Here is an 18,934-nt window from a genome sequence, read left to right as displayed (position 1 = left end):
AGGAACCTGGTTTAGATGCTTTCTCAAAGTCTCTTGCTAAAGTTTGGTGGCCCTGTCCACACAATAAGCTGAGCAGGAGATCAATATGTGGATATCCTGACTCAATTAATTCTAGCAATTAATCATGAAGGGAATAGTTTTAGAGGTGTTTGGAGCCAAAGTTACTTTCTCTGGTCAGCCATATTTCACAAAATGTTTACTAAAGCTGGGGGCATCGATTTTCCCTTCCTGCTTGTAAAATGAAAACCATGGGAGAAAGTGGCAGAACCTGGGGGTGAAGTTAAAAAGGGAACTGCCCAGAATCCTTACACAGTCACAGGCGGTTCCACCACAAAACCGCGTTCGACTAAAGCACGCTCAACGAAACCACGTAGCTGACATCACAGGGCGACAACAGCGCGGAGACAGAAGCACGCTGTAAACGCTAAACCTAAAATTAACCCCTAAACCTAAACCTAACCCCCCTAAACCTAATCCTAAACCTAACCCTAAACCTAACCCTTAACCTAACCCTAAACCTAACCCTTAACCTAACCCTAAACCTAATCCTAACCCTTAACCTAACCCTAACCCTAACCCTAAAGCTAACCCTAAAGCTAACCCTTACCTTAAGTTGAATCGGCTTGTTTTCAAAGCGCTATTTAAAGCGCCCTTCTTTCTCCACGCTCGCTGTTGTCGACCTGTTGATGACGTCAGCGACGCGGTTTAATCGGGCGTGCTTTAGTCGAGCGCGGTTTTGTCGTGCCACGGTCACAGGCAGACTAATACAAACCCCCCCCCCTTGAATTCTGTGGACCCTTATCTAACTTCAAGCAGGTATTAACCGTCAGCTGAGAAGATTTCTGTGCATAGGTTATTTAGCAATAAATCAGTTTAATTAGAGCTTTGCGTGTGGCTCTGGTCTTTCGCACCTGACAGAAAGCATGAAGCTGTGAAAGTGGGGATTCTTTGGGTATTCTGTCTCTGTCTCCTTCTGCCCCTGTGCCCACTTCATCGGAGTGGATGGGTAGAGAGGAAGGGACATTCTTCCTTGACTTGCCTTTGCAACAGCTGGCAGGAGTCAGAGAACAGCTGCTTTCCAAGCTAAGTGGCTTGCAATCAGGCACTATTGGTGTATGGGGACAAGTCCCTTACCCAGAGGAGCAGAAGATTTAGTCAACCACACCCTCCCAAACACAAGTCACTTAGCAATGCTTTGATCCCATTTCTTTTAACTTTCAGCAGGCAGGAAAAGGGTTCCTCCTTTTGTGCAATGTGCTCTACCTGGGGCTGCCCTTGAAGAGCATCCGGCGACTTCAGCTAGTCCAGAACGCAGCCGCGCGAGTGATTGTGGGTGCACCACGGTTCGCCCACATAACACCAATCCTCCGTGAGCTGCGCTGGCTACCTGTTGATCTCCGGGTGCACTTCAAGGTCCTACTTACCATTCACAAAGCGCTCCATGGTAGTGGATCTGGCTATTTGAGAGACCGCCTTCTGCCAATTACCTCCCTCCGTCCCATCAGATCGCATAGAGTAGGCCTCCTCCGAATTCCATCCGCCAGTCAGTGCCGACTGGCGACTACGCGGAGGAGAGCCTTCTCAGTTGCAGCTCCGACGCTATGGAACAATCTCCCCGTGGAGATCCGCACCCTCACCACCGTCCAGGCCTTCCGCACGGCCCTCAAGATCTGGCTATCCCGTCAGGCCTGGGGATAAGACTTTACTCTCACCCCTCCCGAATGTTGAATGAATGTTGTGTTTTTACCGCTAATTATTTTTACTCACATTTTCTTTTTGTGTTTTGTCCTGCACTCCCCTCCCCTATTATTGTAAGCCGCCCTGAGTCCCCTCAGGGAAAAGGGCGGCCTATAAATGTTTAATAAAACTAAAAAAAAAAAACACCTCCCACTTACCCACCACCCTAAAGAGTTTTGTGCATGTGTGCAGTGAGCTCAGGAGAGGGGCTGATGGCTAAACCACAAATATCACAGATACTTTGTAACTGATCCCCTCAAATGACAAATGGGGAAACTGATGCCCTCCAGATGTTTTCAATTTATTTCCCACCAGGGCCAAGAGCATCGCGTGTAATTTCAACCATGTCTGAAAGAACCCAGGGCAGGAAGAAAGTAGACGGTGGGCATTTTCCGCCCAATGGGGGGGGAGAGAGAGAGGGGAAAGCCAGCAGCATCTTTCTCTGGTCTTGCAGCTTCTTCTTCCTGGTGGCATTTCATTTTCATAGGCAGCAGGGAATCGCTAATGTTTTCTCCCCAAACCCCAGAAGGATTTTGCTTCCGCCTCTCTCCTTCGTCTTTCTGCAGTTAATTTTATATGGGGAGAGTTTCCTTGGCAATGTTCAGATGCCAGAAAGAAAAAAAACAAGCTGGTCTGGATCAGAGAACCTCTCACTTTTATTGCTAGAAATAAAACTACCGGAAAGAAAGAAAGAAGGGGAGGGGGAGGGCAGAGATAAGAGCTGAATAGGCAGGTTTCTTTCTCTCACTGCTGCCTCTGAAAATTGCTAGGTATTTTTTTCCCCCAGAATTGCTCTCATAACCCTATTTCAGCAGCTGCCCACCTTTCCAAGCAGGTTGCATGCTGTCAAATCCAAAGGAGCCACTAGTAGAATGTCAAATAATAAGTCTTCTTCAGTAGAGGAGGAAGAGAGGCACCTCCCTAGGGTAGTGATGCTTGCAAGTAGCACCAAGTGTTCAGAAATCACCATCTAAATCAGGGTTTCTCACCTCTAGTGATTTAAAGAGGTGCGGACTTCAACTCCCAGAATTCCCCAGCCAACAGAATAATTTAAAAAAGAAAAAACACATTGAGACTCTAGAAAGAGTGCAGAGAAGAACAACAAAGGTGATTGGGAGACTGGAGGCTAAAACATGAAGAATGGTTGCAGGAACTGGGTATGTTTAGCCCAGTGGTAGCCCTACCTCCCACTAGTGGGCGTTCCAGCTTTCATGGTGGGCGGTAGGGGTTTGCTATAACTCTGCTTTATAAATTTTATAAAGTAAAGTTACTTCCCTACTTTATAAATCCGTGACCCGACAAATGTGCGCACGACAAAAGCGCACCAACAAAACCGTGGTGAGAAAACCGTGACGTCGAAATCGCACCCACAACAGCGCACCGACAAAACCGCGCCCACAAAAGCGATTAGGGTTAAGGTAAGGGTTAGGGTTAGGGTTAGGTTCAGGGTTAGGGTTAGGGTTAGGGTTAGGGTTAGGGTTAGGGTTATTATGTTGTTTTCATGTTGTTTTCATGTTGTTTGTTGAAGGCGCACTTTTGTCGGCACTCTGTTGTCGGCGCGCTGTTGTCGGCGCGATTTCGACGTCGCAGTTTTGTCGGTGCGGTTTTGTCGGCGCGGTTTTGTCATGCGCGCATTTGTCGGTGAACCTATAAATCACCATTACTGTGGAACTGGTGGGCGGTTAGAAAATTTTACTACTAACAGAGATACAAAAATGGGCGGTAGGTATAAAAAGGTTGACTAGCCCTGGTTTAACGAAGAGAAGGACTAGTGGTGTTCCAATATTTGAGGTGCTGACACAAAGAAGAGGGAGGTCAGCCTGTTCTCCAAAGCACTAGAAGGCAGGACGAGGAGCAATGGATAGAAACTAATTAAGGAGAGAAAACCACCTAGAATTCAGGAGAACTTTCCTGACAGTGAGAACAATTAACCAGTGGAACAGCTTGCCTCCAGAAGTTGTGGGTTCTCCATCACTGAAGGCTTTTAAGAAAAACATTGGACAGCCATTTGTCTGAAATGATATAAGGTTTCCTGCTTGAGCAGTGGATTGGACTAGAAAACCTCCAAGGCCCCTTCCAACTCTGTTATTCTGTTAACTTAAAGCCACTGTCAGCTGCAAATAACCAGAAATATTTGTAGAGTTCAAAGCACAGAAGAGTTTATTATTGCTACCTGTACACAAGAACGGTCAAAGCTAAATTGGTTCTAGATAAGGTTCAACAAAATCCGGGTGAGTGGGGGATGAGGCTGGACTTTGGTCTCTGGTGGCAATGTAATGACTCCAAACTGATGACATGTTTAACTCCACCTTCCAGCCCAGCTTGCTCTACTCCTACAGTAAAGTTCAGAAACACTGGTATGAATCATATGAAGGCTAGGCAACAAAACTTCAAGGTATCGTTAGATTCCATCTAGTCCCCATTCCCAGCCATTGTCAATCTAGAGAATTCCAATGTTGTTTCTAGAACATGTGGACCTGGCTCTTGCAGGAGGATGTTAGGCCCTATATCACGGCCCAAAGACTTTGTGGTTCCAGCTGTTGCCCACTTTATCCATTCCAGCTGCAAATAAGCTTGGCTGAGTTATTACCTCGCAGAACTAACAATCTGGAAATCAAAGGTTTTTGCCACTCACTTTCTTCTCTGGGGCTTTCCTATCTACACCAATTCTTTATCCTGATTAGAGGCTTCCTCTGTTCCCCCTCCCCCATTTTTTTTAAAAAAAATGGCAACACCTGACCCATTGGTGGTGGACAATTGGAAGAGATTAAGAAGACAAAGGAGTTGGTAACCTGAAATCCTCATTTAGTCGCAGAATCACCAGCTGGGTTTCTAAGGCAACAGAAAGAGGCGTATTCTTCCTAAACTGCTCTAGCCCACTAGGCAGGAGATGGGTCTCTTTTGTGTCACTTGTTTAAAAAAATTACACAAAGCAATACTTTCTTTAAAAAAAAGAGAGAGAGAGAGAGAGTTGAATGCCCAGAGTCTGCTAGAGAGGCATTACAGGGAGGCTGGGGCAAACACCCAATTGGCTCCTGTAGTCTTCTCTATCCCTAGCATGTGGAGCTCGGTTCCACCACAAAACCGCGGTAGACTAAAGCGCGCTCGACGAAAGCGCGTACGTGACGTCACCACAGCGCGACGAAAACAGCACGCTGTGAGCGGTAAACTTAAAATTAACGCGTAAATCTAAACCTAACCCCCCCAAACCTAACCCTAAACCTAACCCTAAGCCTAACCCTTAACCTAACCCTAAACCTAACCCTATACCTAACCCTTAACCTAACGCTAAACCTAACGCTAACCCTTAACCTAACCCTAACCCTAATGCTTAACGTAACCCTAAACCTAACCCTAACCCTTAACCTAAACCTAACCCTAAACCTAAACCTAACCCTTACCTTTATGTGAATCGGCTTGCTTTAAAAGCGCTTTTTAAAGCGCCCTTTTTTTTCCGCGGTCGTATTTGTCGCGCTGCTGATGACGTCAGGTACGCGCTTTAATCGGGCGCGCTTTAGTGGACCGCGGTTTTGTCGTGCCATGGTGGAGCTCAAGGCTTCAGATTCCGGGCTCCTACAACGTCTTGCTGATTGCACCCACGCATGTCACCAAAGACATCAAGCAGTTTCTCTCCCGCATGGGAGATTTGGGCAGGGCAGCTGGCTGGAGCGAGGTGGGGCGGGAGGACCGATGATCAGCCCCCTTTGTGCACGACGGGTGCAAGTCCCTCATGCTCAAAGCTTGGCAGGTGCAACAGATGTGTCTGTCCGAAGCCAGCTCCTTTTGCCATGATTGATTTTTTTTCCGGCCTCCTTCCTTCCTCCCCTTGTGCACGCTTTCACTGCTGATTGTTACTGGGAAATTCAATTGTGTGTGAACTTTTCATCGCCCTCTGTCCTGTTTGCTGTTTCCCAGTCGATGGAGAGTAATTAGGGGCTGTAAATAATGGGCAGAGCCGGTAGCTCGCTGGGCTGATGGAGTTTGGCCACTTCTTTGGTTGAGCATCTGGGGAATAGAAAGAGGCATCTTTTAGGAAGCTGGCATGATAACATAACACCGATGCTCTTTTTTTGCCTCTGACCCACCTGCTTCTAAGAAGGGCAGTCGATCAAGCAAGCTGTTTATGTAAAGGAGCAGAGGTTGGTGATATTTTCAAGCTCCAGGTATCATCCTGCAATGTTATAATGATAGCTCTGGATTTTTATTTACTTATTTACTTATTTACTTATTTACTTATTTACTTATTTACTTATTTACTTATTTACTTATTTACTTATTTACTTATTTACTTATTTACTTATTTACTTATTTACTTATTTACTTATTTACTTATTTACTTATTTACTTATTTACTTATTTACTTATTTACTTATTTACTTATAAAATTTATAAAATTTATAAAATTTATAAAATTTATAAAATTTATAAAATTTATAAAATTTATAAAATTTATAAAATTTATAAAATTTATAAAATTTATATGCCGCCCAATCCCCAAGGACTCTGGGCGGCTTACAAAAAAGAGGGGGGGGGGAAGACACATAACGAACACGTAACGAAAAGAAAAAAAATGGTTTAAAATAGCAACACCTCATACATTCATTCTAATTGGGGCTGGACCTCAACAGTGAGGTCAACAGCCCCAGGCCTGCCGGAACAGCCAAGTTTTTACAGCTTTCCTGAAGGCCATGAGAGTGGGTATGGTTGGGATCTCTGGGGGTAGCTGATTTCAAAGAGTCGGAGCAGCCACAGAGAAGGCTCTCCTCTGGGGGGCCACCAGCCGACACTGTCTGGCTGATGGCATCTGAAGGAGGCCCAATCTGTGGGATCTTACTGGCCACTGGGAGGTATGTGGCAGTAGGCAGTCTCAAAGGTACGCTGGCCCTAAGTCATGTAGGGCTTTAAAGGTAATAACCAACACCTTGAATTGCATCCTGAGACCAATTGGTAGCCAGTGCAGCTCGCGGAGGAAGGTGTCAGGTGGGTATACCTCGGTGCACCCAATATCGCTCGCGCAGCCGCATTCTGGACTAACTGCAGTCTCCGAATGCTTTTCATGGGTAGCCCCATGTAGAGCGCATTGCAATAATCCAGCCTTGAGGTGACAAGGGCATGAGTAACCCCAAAATGGCTGAAATCTCACAAGAGCCAGTGTGGTCTCGTGGTTAAGACGTCAGAAAGCGAGAATCTGTGAGTTCTAGTCCTGCCTTAGGCATGAAAGACAGCTGGGTGATTTGAGGCCAATCACCAGGAGACAGCGAGTTCTAGTCCTGCCTTAAGCATGAAAGCCAGAAGGGGGGACTTTAGACCAATCATGCTCTCTCAGCTTTACTCACTTCACAGAGTGGTGGTTGTGGGGGGAGAGGGGGGGGAAGGAGGATACGTTTGTCACCTTGAGCTATTTGTAAAAACAATAAAGGTAAGATACAAATAAATAATAATATGCTTGCCAGAATTTGCATCATTAAAACCGTTGTCCTCTAGATCTCATGTGAGAAAGTCATAATCACCTCCGACTCAAAAATCTCAGAAAAGTTTGGCTTTTCAATTGTTTTTGAGGAAAAAGCTGTGGGGCTTTTAGGATACAATGTGCAACCTAATAGAACCAAGTAGAAGCATGTTGTCATACTCCAGTCAAAATTAAGACTTCAGACATATAAATATTTACTCATCTTTGCAATTTAGGAAATCACCAAATTTGTGGGGGAGAAACCTGCTTAATCTAGTCTTTTTATGTTTTCTTTAGTGGCAGGGAATCAAAGCTAAGCCTACCTCTTAATTGTGAGCATTAATCACAATGACAGCAAAGTATAAGGACTGCCACATCAAAAGAGGGCATTTGCTTTTGAACTTTCCCCTTCACAAAATTACTTCCCAGCCCACAATGGAATGAAAGTGGGCCTGAATGAGAATCACTTTATCTGTCCAGGAAATGTTTGGCTCAGATCCAAAGGCAAATGATATCCAGTTTCATGCAGTTTGTAAGACACCTTAGCGATCCTTTAGGGAGCAATAGATGACTTTTAAGTACAGAGGATGAATAATTATGATATGATCTGGGTTTGCAGGCTGTCAGCCGATCAGAAAACCCTTAAGCGTTTCCTGACTAGTTGATCAATTTAAAAAAAAAAAATGAGCTTCCTATAAAGGCCAATGCACGTTTTTCAAATCACCCTGAAAAATATTTGTAAAATTAAAAGAGCCATTCCCGGCTGTTTATGAAATACGTCTGAAACTCTGCTTCTACAACTTTAGTGCCCCAAGTGTAAAAAGCATTTGTTTTCCTGCTAATTTTTAGGTAGACATGGTGCTTTTATAAAGGGAGACCTAAAACAACATAAGGAATTCAAAGAGCATTAACCCAAAACCACACAAAAGCCTGGACTAGCCAGATTTCTACAAGAGGGAGGAGAGAACAGATTGTCCTCTGTTTCTCCAAAATTTCCCATTTGCATGAGGATAAAGCAAGCAGGACACCATCAGCGCACTAAAGAGCATTATCAGCAGACTGGGAGAAGGCCCTGACAGTTTAAGGGGCCTGACAGTTTAAGGGGGCGGGTGGAGAGAAAATCTGAGATGGAGCTGAGGAGGGGGAACCCTAAAGTATCTCAGTAGGAGCTGAATGTGCTCAGCAGCCACAGAAAAGATGCTTGAGGAGGCGGGAATGGGAAGTCGGGGAGGGCTGATACGGAGATTGTCCTGTGGAGGAGTGGATGGATGGATGAAAGTCTAACTGTGGTCTTCCCACATGGCTGCCTTTTATTTCTGATCCCACTGCATTTTGCTTCTCCAGTCCTGCAGTCCGGCTCTCTTTAGGAAACCCCATCACTACCTTTCAATGTTTGTGTCAGTATGCTGACCGAAAGAAGTCGGATAATATTTCAGCTTCGATTAATGGCTGTTTCTCTGAGGACAGAGGTGCTCTTATAATCCTTCAAGCTCTGACCAGGGAGTAACCCCTTCCTGCCCACCCGTAGTTTCTCCTCCCCCTCTTCTCCCGCTGCTCAAAGGCTCCAGCTTTGCCTGTGTTCAATAAGGTTGTTATTTAGTGTCATTGCTCATACTGTCAGAGCAAGCTCCCTCCAGCGAGACTGATCAATCAGATTGATCCACCATAGAATTGCCACCGACACCAAGTGCTTGGAGAAGAACGAAAGACTTCTCAACTAAGGCGTGGGTTGCTTATTCGGTTAGCCCAGCTGCTGGCTTTTCCCCACCACCCCCACCAGCTCATAAAAAGTTATTTTGCTTCTAAATATGCATTTGACGAAATTGGTTGGAACCGTATTGGTTGGGTACACGTGGAAAAGGCTTTCATCTTGCAGTGGAGAGACGATGGCTCGAATGATGATTTGATGAAATAGTGCCGGATCAGTTCTGCTATTGACACCAATTCAGTTGGCGATGACCTCTGTCAGCGGTTGGGTTAATACCTCAAGGGAAGTCATGACCTGTTTTAATCACAGCCTATTGAGCAAACCCTAGTGGGATGTTCACACATCATCCTGAGCTATAAGCCATGGTTTATGATCCACGGTGGTTGAGAACATACGAAGCCAAAGCTACCACATTATGATTTAACATGAGGCGTGAACCTACTTACCAAATGAAGAAACTCCGTGGAGAGAGTATGCAGAGAAGAAAAAGCATGATCAGGTCTAATAGCTTCTTCCCATTTAAATAAGGAGCAGCACATAGCTGTGGTCTAGACCAGTGGTCTCCAACCTTGGCAACTTTAAGACTTGTGGACGTCAACTCCCAGAGTTCCTCAGCCAGCAAAGCTGGCTGAGGAACTCTGGGAGTTGACGTCCACAGGTCTTAAAGTTGCCAAGGTTGGAGACCACTGGTCTAGGTGAACTGAGAGCTGGTGAGGATAAGCATCCCTGACACCAAGAAAGGGCCAAGGTTAAAGGGGAGAGCAAATCCACTCCTTCCACTCTTCCACCAAGCTGTGCCCCCCCCCCCCCGAGCTGTCAGTAAACACAGATCTGAAGATGGCTAATTAGGGATATTAATTTACTTATATAACTAGAAGAGCTGCGTTGTGGATAACCACAGATGGTGTACCATCCATCGGGAATAGCATAAGGTAGTGGTTAAGGTTTTTGATTGGGACCAAGAAGTTTCCCACTTGGTCATCAAGTGTGCCAGGTGACTTTAAGCCAGTTGCTATCTCTCAATGTGAGCCCATCTCCCTGGGCTATTTCAGGGAAATTAAAACAAATGTATCCGTTTTGATTATCAGAAAAGGTGAAATACATGTAATAATGTCGACAGATGATAGAATCTGGATTACGATGTTTTTAATTTTTATTGCTCTTCTGCCTCTTGGGGAAGAAGACACCTGATAGAGGCAGCATCAAGGAGAAGTTGGTTCCATCTACCACCACCACCACTCATGTTGCCTCTCGCAGGACTCATAGCTTGTTCTAATCCTGCCCAGCATGGTACCCAAATGGTTACCCTTAACTGAAAGAAAAGAGGGTTTTCTACATAGAGCCCTCGACTTACAACAGTTTGTTTAGTGACCATTCAAGGTTACAATGGCACTGAAAAATGTGACCTATGAACATTTTTCACAATTACAACCTTTGCAGCATCCCCATAGTCAAGTGATCAAAGTTCAAATGCTTGGCAAGTGGTTCATATGTATGACCACTGCTGTTAGGTAAGCTCCCTGTTGTGAAAGCAAGTACGTTCAGCGAAGCGTTGTGAGAGTTGTGTTGGAGAACACACAAACCAGCATACAGAGACACTACAGTTTCAATAAGCTTTTACTTTCGTGGAAATAGAGGTATCGGAACCCATCAAACAGTCCAAGTCATACACGAATAAGACAGTCAGTCATCAATGTCTTTCAGTTAAGGGATAATCCAAATAACATAGTCCAGTATCATATAATCAGTTCGGTACACAAAGTTTGCTAACAGTTGCAAAACTTACAATAGCTCACGGCACTTTCTAACAGCCAGCTTCCAAAACACTCAGATCAGATCAGCCCAGCATCTAACGAAACAGAGAGCTAACAGTCGTTCTGGCTCCCTCTTATGGCCGATTGAGGAAAACAGCAACCAATCACATTTTACAGTATGATTTAAAGAAACAGGTATAGCATTGTTACACGATTTATATATTGCCAACCCAACTGTTAGATTATATTCCTAACAGCTGCTGTCCCCCAAAGTCATGTGATCCTCTTTTGCACTTTCTGACAAGCAAAGTCAATGAAGAAGTCAGATTCACTTAACAACCAGACTACTGAATTATCAACTGCAGTGATTCACTTAATAGCTGTGACAAGAAAGGTCTTTAAATGGGGCAAAACTCATTGGGAAAAAAAGTCACACTTAAAAACAGAAATGTGGGGCTCAATTATGATTGTAAGTCAGGAACTATCTATACTGTAGTGCAGGTTATCATGAAATCTGGAATCCTTGCAGAATGAAGTATGAAGGGGGCTTAAGAAATGCTTTAATCTGGTGGTTGACTAGATAGAATGATAAGGACAGAAGGCAAGGTTGATTCTTCTGTTCAATCCGCTTTCAGCGCATCACAGCACCAATGTGTTGCACACATTTACATAGTAAAATCAAAGAACACGAGTTCTCTTTCATATATATCACAGGTCTTGGAAATTAGAGTACTGTATATAGTTATAAATATATTTTTCATCTTCTTCAATGTCTGTGCAGATGTTAGGCAAATGCTTCTAATATAAGCAACATATTGAGCAAAACTATTTAACAGCAGTCAAACTGATTTCTCACTATTAGATCTCAGCCGAATGTTTTGTATCGCTGGCTGATTACATATTTCTTTAACTATGTTCCCTAGGAGGCAAATTGTAGAGTGGTTGCAAGGCTGGGGTGAAGAAAAGGAGAAGTACATATTTCAGCAACGTTAATTCTACCGTGGTCCCAGTCTCTGCACAAGAAATAGTTTAATGCATTTTCTTCCTCTATAGCAAACAATGTATGTGTAAAAAAGAAATAATGGCACTATTCAGGCTACCCCTGAAAAGCGTTCGGAGACTACAGTTAGTCCAGAATGCAGCCGCGCGAGCGATATTGGGTGTACCGAGATACACCCATATTACACCTGTTCTCCGCGAGCTGCACTGGCTGCCAATTGGTCTCCGAACTCAATTCAAGGTGTTGGTTATTACCTTTAAAGCCCTACATGGCTCAGGACCAGTGTATTTGCGAGACCGCCCACTGCCACATACCTCCCAATGGCCGATAAGATCCCACAGGGTGGGTCTCCTTAGGACGCCGTCAGCCGGACAGTGTCGGCTGGCGGGACCTCGGAGGAGAGCCTTCTCTGTGGCTGCTCCGACCCTGTGGAATCAACTACCCCCAGAGGTCCAGACCTCACCCACCCTCATGGCCTTCAGAAAAGCTGTTAAAACCTGGCTGTTCCAGCAGGCCTGGGGCTGTTGACCTTATTATGTAGGGTCCAGCCCCGATCAGAACGTATGCGTGTTGGGGAATTTTTAAATTATTTTTTATTTTTATTTTGTTTTGTTTTCTTGTTCTTTGTAAGCCGCCCGGAGTCTCTGGGATTGGGCGGCCTATAAATCTAATAAATTAAATTGAATTGAATTGAATTGATGACTGAGAGACAGCAAAGGGGAAAGCAAGGCACTTCGTTGTGTTCAGCCTGCTCATAGTACTAAATCATCTCTACTATCGTCTCCCCCTCCCTGCGTCTTTACATCCCACAGACATGATTCACACACACAGATTTAACATTCTGTGCTAACAGCATGTGTGAAGGAGACATTATGAATCTTGCATCACTACAAGGGTGTGCGGTGGCTCACTCCCACGGGCGGGTCCCCAATCCCTGGCACTCTTGAACGAGGGCCGAGGCCAAGTTTGTGCTTGAAAAGAACACTGAGCCATCTGAGTAGAAGTCAAGAAGGCAGTTAGATCTTGTTTCCTTGTTGGCATTGGGAGAGGAGCCGTCATCACATCTGACAGCCACAGCTTGTTTAGGAGGCTCAAAATATTCTAAGGGAAGGAAATGTGTGCCTAGAATGCACCAAAGGAAAAGGCATGAGTAGCTCTTACTGCTGCAGATGATAGGGATAGTCTTGCTGTTGTTCATCCCTCCCCTTGACCCCCATAATGCTCCTAGTGTCTGTTAGAGACATTTTGAAAAGGGAAGAACTGAACCAGAGTTGGTATTCAGCCCAGGGGTGAAATCCTCTCGGTTCGGCTCAGTTTGGCTGAACCAGTAGGAACGATTGTCCCTGGTTCTGCAAACTGGTAGAAAAAAAAAAAGCTTCTGGGGATTGTGCAGGGAGCTGCGCGATCGTGAGAAACTTCCTCCCTGCTTTTTAAAGCATTTTTTTTCCTGCCAGTGTGGGCAAATAGGCAGGGAAAAAATGCTTTAAAAAGTGAAAAAAAAGTTGGCCACACCCATCCAGTCACATGACACCAGGGGGGGTTTCAACCGGTTCGCGGCGGTCCCTACGAACCGGTTGGTCGGCGAACCCGGAAGTAAGTAACTTCCGGGAACGGCGAAGGGCCCACTCGCCCGCCCGCGCTCCTTACCCGGTTTTGATGAGTTCTGCGCTTCCACGCATGCGCAGGATGCATACAGCGCCTGCACGATCCTCCAGGAGAAGCTGGAGCATCGCACAGATGCTAGTACGTATGCGTGCACCGCGCGCATGCACGAGGACGCCGCCGGTCCCGTTCCAACCGAACCGGTTGGAACGGGGCGAGAAACCCACCCGTGCATGACACCCCCCTTCCCAACCAAGTCACACCCACAGAACCGGTAGGCAAAAAAATAAAATAGATTTCACCACTGATTCAGCCGGTTCGGACCAGTTTGCCCGAACCAGTAGTGGTGAACTGCAGGTGAGCCCCAACTCCAAAACATCCTATGTAGCCTTGTTTTCGACGTCACGTGCATGCATAGCAATAGCAGTTAGACTTATATACCGCTTCATAGGGCTTTCAGCCCTCTCTAAGCGGTTTACAGAGTCAGCATATCGCCCCCACAGTCTGGGTCCTCATTTCACCCATCTCGGAAGGATGGAAGGCCGAGTCAACCTTGAGCCGGTGAGATTAGAACCGCTGAACTGCAGATAACAGTCAGCTGAAGTGGCCTGCAGTACTGCACCCTAACCACTGTGCCACCTCGGCTCTTATGCATGCTGCGCGCACAACAAAGCGCATGTGTGCACCTGTGCTCACAGTGGCGAACCAGTGGTAAACCTAAGTGAATCCTTCCGCTGAACTGAACATCCCAGGAAGCATTTCAATGATGGACTGCCAAGCTTGAGGACCCACTAACCTGGAGAGCACCCACCAGAAGCTACACTGCTAACAACTTAGATCTGGAGTCCTTTTGCCCCCGTGTCCAAAATAAGGGGAATGTGCAAATAGGTTTCCAGCAAGAGATAGATGGAAATGGAATCTACAGAGCCCCCTCTAGTCCTTTACTTACAGCAGGCGGCAGAAAAGGGCATGAGAATTAAGAATTCGAACTGTGATTCCAATATAAATACACCTCATGTTCAGTAATTGTGGAATTCTTTCATAATGGGTTTGTCGCTTTTTTTACAATAAATATTATTTCGGCACTTGGGGATCCTTCTGTGCCTGCTTTAATTGGTTCCAGCCTGCCAGCCACGCGCAGGGCTTCCTAACCTGCTGTGCGAAGAAATTTCTGTGTCTTCGCTCTATTTGGGAAGAGGTTGGCACTAAAATAAAATATAGTACAGGTGTAGAGCCAAGGTGGCGCAGTGGTTAAATGCAGCACTGCAGGCTACTTCAGCTGACTGCAGTTCTGCAGTTCGGTTGTTCAAATCTCACTGGCTCAGGGTTCACTCAGCCTTCCATCCTTCCGAGGTGGGTAAAATGAGGACCCGGATTGTTGTTGGGGGCAATATGCTGACTCTGTAAACCGCTTAGAGAGGGCTGAAAGCCCTATGAAGCGGTATATAAGTCTAACTGCTATTGCTACGTTCCTTCCCTTACAACCACAATCGAGTGCCAAATTTCTGAGTTTTGCCGCATTGTACAACCATTCTTGCCACAGTTGTTAAGTGAATCATTGCAGTTGTTACGTCGGTGACGTGGTTGTTCAGTGAATCTGACTTCCCCATTGACTTTGCTTGTCGGAAAGTCACAAAAGGGGAACATGTGGCCCCAAGACACTGCGACCGTCATAAATAGGAGTCAGTTGCCAGGCGTCTGAATTTGGATCACGTGACCAGGGAGAGTCACAAAGGTTGTTAGTGTGAAAGACAGTCATAAATCACCTTTTTCACTGCCCTTGAAACTCTGAATGGTCGCTAAATGTTGCAAGTTGAGGACTACCCGTAATGGGGTAGAAGAGAAAGTCTTCTGCTTTTCATTAGAAAGTCTTCTTGCTCTCTCGGATCGGGCAGGTGATGGTTTACATCAAAGGGGTACATCGACAACCTTCATTGCTTTTTGTCATTCTCTGGCAGTACAGCTCCGGGTAATCAATTAGTGCCTTGCCCTTAATTGACTGCTTAATTACATGTTACTAAACAAGCTGGTGGATTTGAATTTCATCACCTGCAGCTCAGAGGCTGGTAAGGATCTGTCAAGAAGGTTTTCGAAATGCAGGAAAGATCAGTTTCCCCCCCATGCACTCCACTTAAGAATCTCACATAAGAAATGAATAACAATCCATAAACCAAGTACATTTGTAAGAGTCTCTGTATCTAACGCTCCACTGTCTTGGCTTTCTCTTGCATGAAGTAACAACGGATCGCATCCCACCAATTATTCGCCGGGGTCCCGCGAATCAAACCCTTGCCATCGACTCTACAGCGCTGCTCCAGTGTCACGTAACTGGGAACCCCCTCCCCAGCATCCAGTGGCTGAAAGATGGACAGCGGATTGTGGGCAGTGATCCAAGAATGAGCCTGTTGGACAATGGAACACTACAGATTATAAATCTGCAGGTATGATACCCCTCTCTCCTGGACAAAATAAGCAATGTTGGCAGTGGTTTGTTCTCTGAGCTTGCTGTTTAGCTTCTGAACATTTCGTCACCAAGCTAGGTAACATCCTCAGTGTGACTTTGGTTGAAGCGCCTTGTTCCAATTCTTCACCACTTATATTGATCTCATGGGGTCATGTGGTTGGTGGGTTGCTTGACTGGTGGCCATGCCGTATGACCTATTGTGTGAAGCCCCACTGAGGATGTCACCAGCCTGGTGAGGAAACGTTCAGAAGCTAAACAGCAAGCTTGTAGGACATACCATCCCCCAACATCTACCATCTGAGCTACAAATATTTTCTATCATTTGTAAAATAAGCAATGTTCTTCCTTCTCCCTTGCGGTAGATCCACTAAAATGTTCTTTGGCTTTTCCCAGACATCCGTGTAACATGACTGATGGGAGGACTTTGCTGTGCTTGTTGCATTTGCTTTTTTATCCCAGAGGTGTTTGAGTTGAGAAGATTCAGCTTTGCACTGCGGCAACAAATCAGGAAAGGGGAGAATGTCCAGGTTACCAATGCCAAGTGCTTTTAATTGGGTTTTGGATAGGTAGAGATGTTCTGGTGAAGGTACAGGATAACAGCCTACCTATTTCTTTGCAGTGAGATGAAATTGTCAGGGTGAAATCTGTCTGTCAGTAATGTACAAGGAGTGGTGGGTTTCAAAAAATTTTAGAACCTCCTCTGTAGGTGTAGCCTGCTTTGTGGGAATGCTTTGCTGGCCATGTGACTGGGTAGGAGTGGCTTGCCAGCCATGTGACTGGGTGGGCGTGGCCAACTTGTAAAATGTGGTGAAACTCACTTAACAACCCTCTTGCTCAGCAACCAAAATGTTGGCTCAGAAACTCTGGCATTTGAAGCACACAAGTCTTAAAGCTGTCAAGCTACAAGACCCTCGCACCCCTAACCCTTTAAAAAAACCAGGGCTGTTCAAACTTGACAGCTTTAAGACTTGTGGACTTCAACTCCCAGAATTCCTCCTCACAGTTCTGTTGGCTCAGGAACTCTGGCACTGAAGTGTGCAAATCTTAAAGCTGTCAAGTTACAAGATCCTTGCACCCCCTAACCCTTTAGAAAAATAACCAGGGGTGTTCAAACTTGACACCTTTAAGACTTGTGGACTTCAACTCCCAGAATTCCTCCTCTCGTTCTTTATCTTGATGATGTGCAGACGGGCGGGGGGGAGGGAGCTGGAACCGGTTCTAAACGGCACTGTAGATTTGTGGAACCTCTTCTATAGAAGAGGTTAGAACTGGCAGGGACCCACCCCTGGTACAAGGACATTTCACAAGTACTGTGTAGCTGCTTACTCTTTCTTTCTTTCGAAAACCATAGCTACAATCATCTCTTTTTTCCCCTATTGATAGTTTGCATGCATAAAAGTAGAGCAAATGGTAACTTTTTACATGGTTACGAGGGCAAAAGGAAATTGTGTAAGGAAGGATCTTAGATACTGCAACATTTCTTCAAAAAACTAAGATTTGATGTCGGTAACTTGAATTTCTTCATTCCCCTTGGGGCCCGCCAGCTCCTTCCAGCCCTCATTTCAAATCTGCCTTTCCCAACTCTTCAGCCAAATCCTTCCTCCAGAGCATTTCTGCTCTCCACTTCTACTCCCCTTTCCCACGGTACCTGCAACAGCAGCAATATATTTTATCAAGGCCATTGGCCAATCCATGAGTGCAACGAAACTCTCAACAAAATCAGATAATAAGATTAGCTTGACACAATCTGAAGACTTACAACAACAACTCTTAATAGCAATACAAAAACACTTCACAACTGTCAATGTATGAGCTCATATCTACAAAGCGTTGGGTAACACTAAATACATTTTTTTCTGATAATCTCAAAACCAGTGGACTTATAAATTGCTTCCATACTGTATATCCCAATAGACATTGCAATGTAGAAGGACCTCTGTCGTGATTTCCAAGAAACCAGAATCATGGGTCAAATACTACTGGAGAACACCCAACCCTGTTGTTTTTGCTCCCATTGGTGCCCCTTGTTTTGGCTTTCCTTTATCTCTTGCTTTGCCTCCACTTCTCCTGTACTTTCTCCACTTTTATCTCCCCAGTAGTGGACTACCTGTCAGGATTCATTCATTACGCTGTCATAATTTGTTTCACCGTGATTTGCAGGATAACCAGAATTAACTGGAAAACTCATTAGTAGCAATAGCACTTAGAATTATATACTACCCCATAGTGTGTTACTACATGCTCTGGGCAATTTACAATGTATTTGCATATTGCCCCCAACAATCTGGGTCCTTATTTTAGCAACCTTGGAAAGATGGAAGTCTGAGTCAACCTTGAGCCCCATCAGGATTGAACTCCATGCTGTGGGCAGAGTTTGCCTGCAATACTGCATTCTAACCACTGCATCACCAGGGCTCCAAATGCCCATTTTAGTTCACCCAACATGCTAAGCCAAATTCAAACCAAATAAGGTGCAGCTTAGGAATCATGGAGCCCAACTGGATGTTCTTGGTTAGAATTCCCACTGGATTCAACCCAAGATCTTCCCAGTGAACCATTTGACATGACCATTTTTATGCAGTCAAGTCAATATGAGATTATGTTCTTCCCCTTCCTTCTCCCAGTTCTAGTATTTTTTGAATTTTGTGAACCTTCTGATCTTCCTCCCAGCTCACGACTTCTTATATCTGGGAAAATTCAATCTCTCTAGTGAACAAGCAGCCAGCTAGTAATTGAATGCCACAACCTAGCTAGGGATTAAATTGCTTGCTTTCATAACTCTGCTAAAGAGCTCAGTAATGAAATTACTCAATAAAAGAGAGACTGTAATTGCATGGTTCAGAAGTTGAAAAAGAATTTCTTAAATACTCCTGAAAGCTAACATAGAGAATGGGCCCATAAGCTACTGTGTACTTATTAAGAAATTAATGTTGTTAACAGGCACTAAGCAATTCCTTTGTTTTACTGGCTAAAAACAGCTGAATGCAATTTTCTTATCCTTAACAAAGTAAATATCAGTAAACAAAGAACAAAGCCTGCCAAATCAATCCCTTCGCAACGCAGCTGAATCTGAAAACCATTTTGCGGCGAATGCCATTATGAGCAAAGTTATAACATAACTTTCTGCCAAGAGCTCAATTGTAATTAACTCTTTTTAACCAGGGTTCTCCAGCCAGAGTTATTTACCGTCCAGTCACTTTAATCTTTTCAGAAAACCATA

The 18,934-nt window shown here is 44.9% G+C and overlaps 1 protein-coding gene across 1 annotated transcript in view; it reads left to right on the top strand.

Annotated features, from left to right (window-relative positions):
- ROBO3 (roundabout guidance receptor 3) overlaps window positions 1–18,934 on the top strand; it is a 233,956-nt gene that overhangs the window by 173,837 nt on the left and 41,185 nt on the right. Inside the window, exon 9 of the mRNA XM_087706316.1 lies at window positions 15,486–15,691. Coding sequence (XP_087562442.1) covers window positions 15,486–15,691 — 206 coding nt within the window. The remainder of the gene's footprint in view (window positions 1–15,485; window positions 15,692–18,934) is intronic.

This window comes from Thamnophis sirtalis, unplaced genomic scaffold (assembly GCF_051295495.1).
Source record: "Thamnophis sirtalis isolate CommonGarterSnake01/CBP01778 unplaced genomic scaffold, rThaSir2_p1.2 scaffold_2, whole genome shotgun sequence".
NCBI classification, from domain to species: Eukaryota; Metazoa; Chordata; class Lepidosauria; order Squamata; family Natricidae; genus Thamnophis; species Thamnophis sirtalis.
Note: the sequence above shows the minus strand (reverse complement) of the source record. Positions and strands in the feature narration are given on the sequence as shown.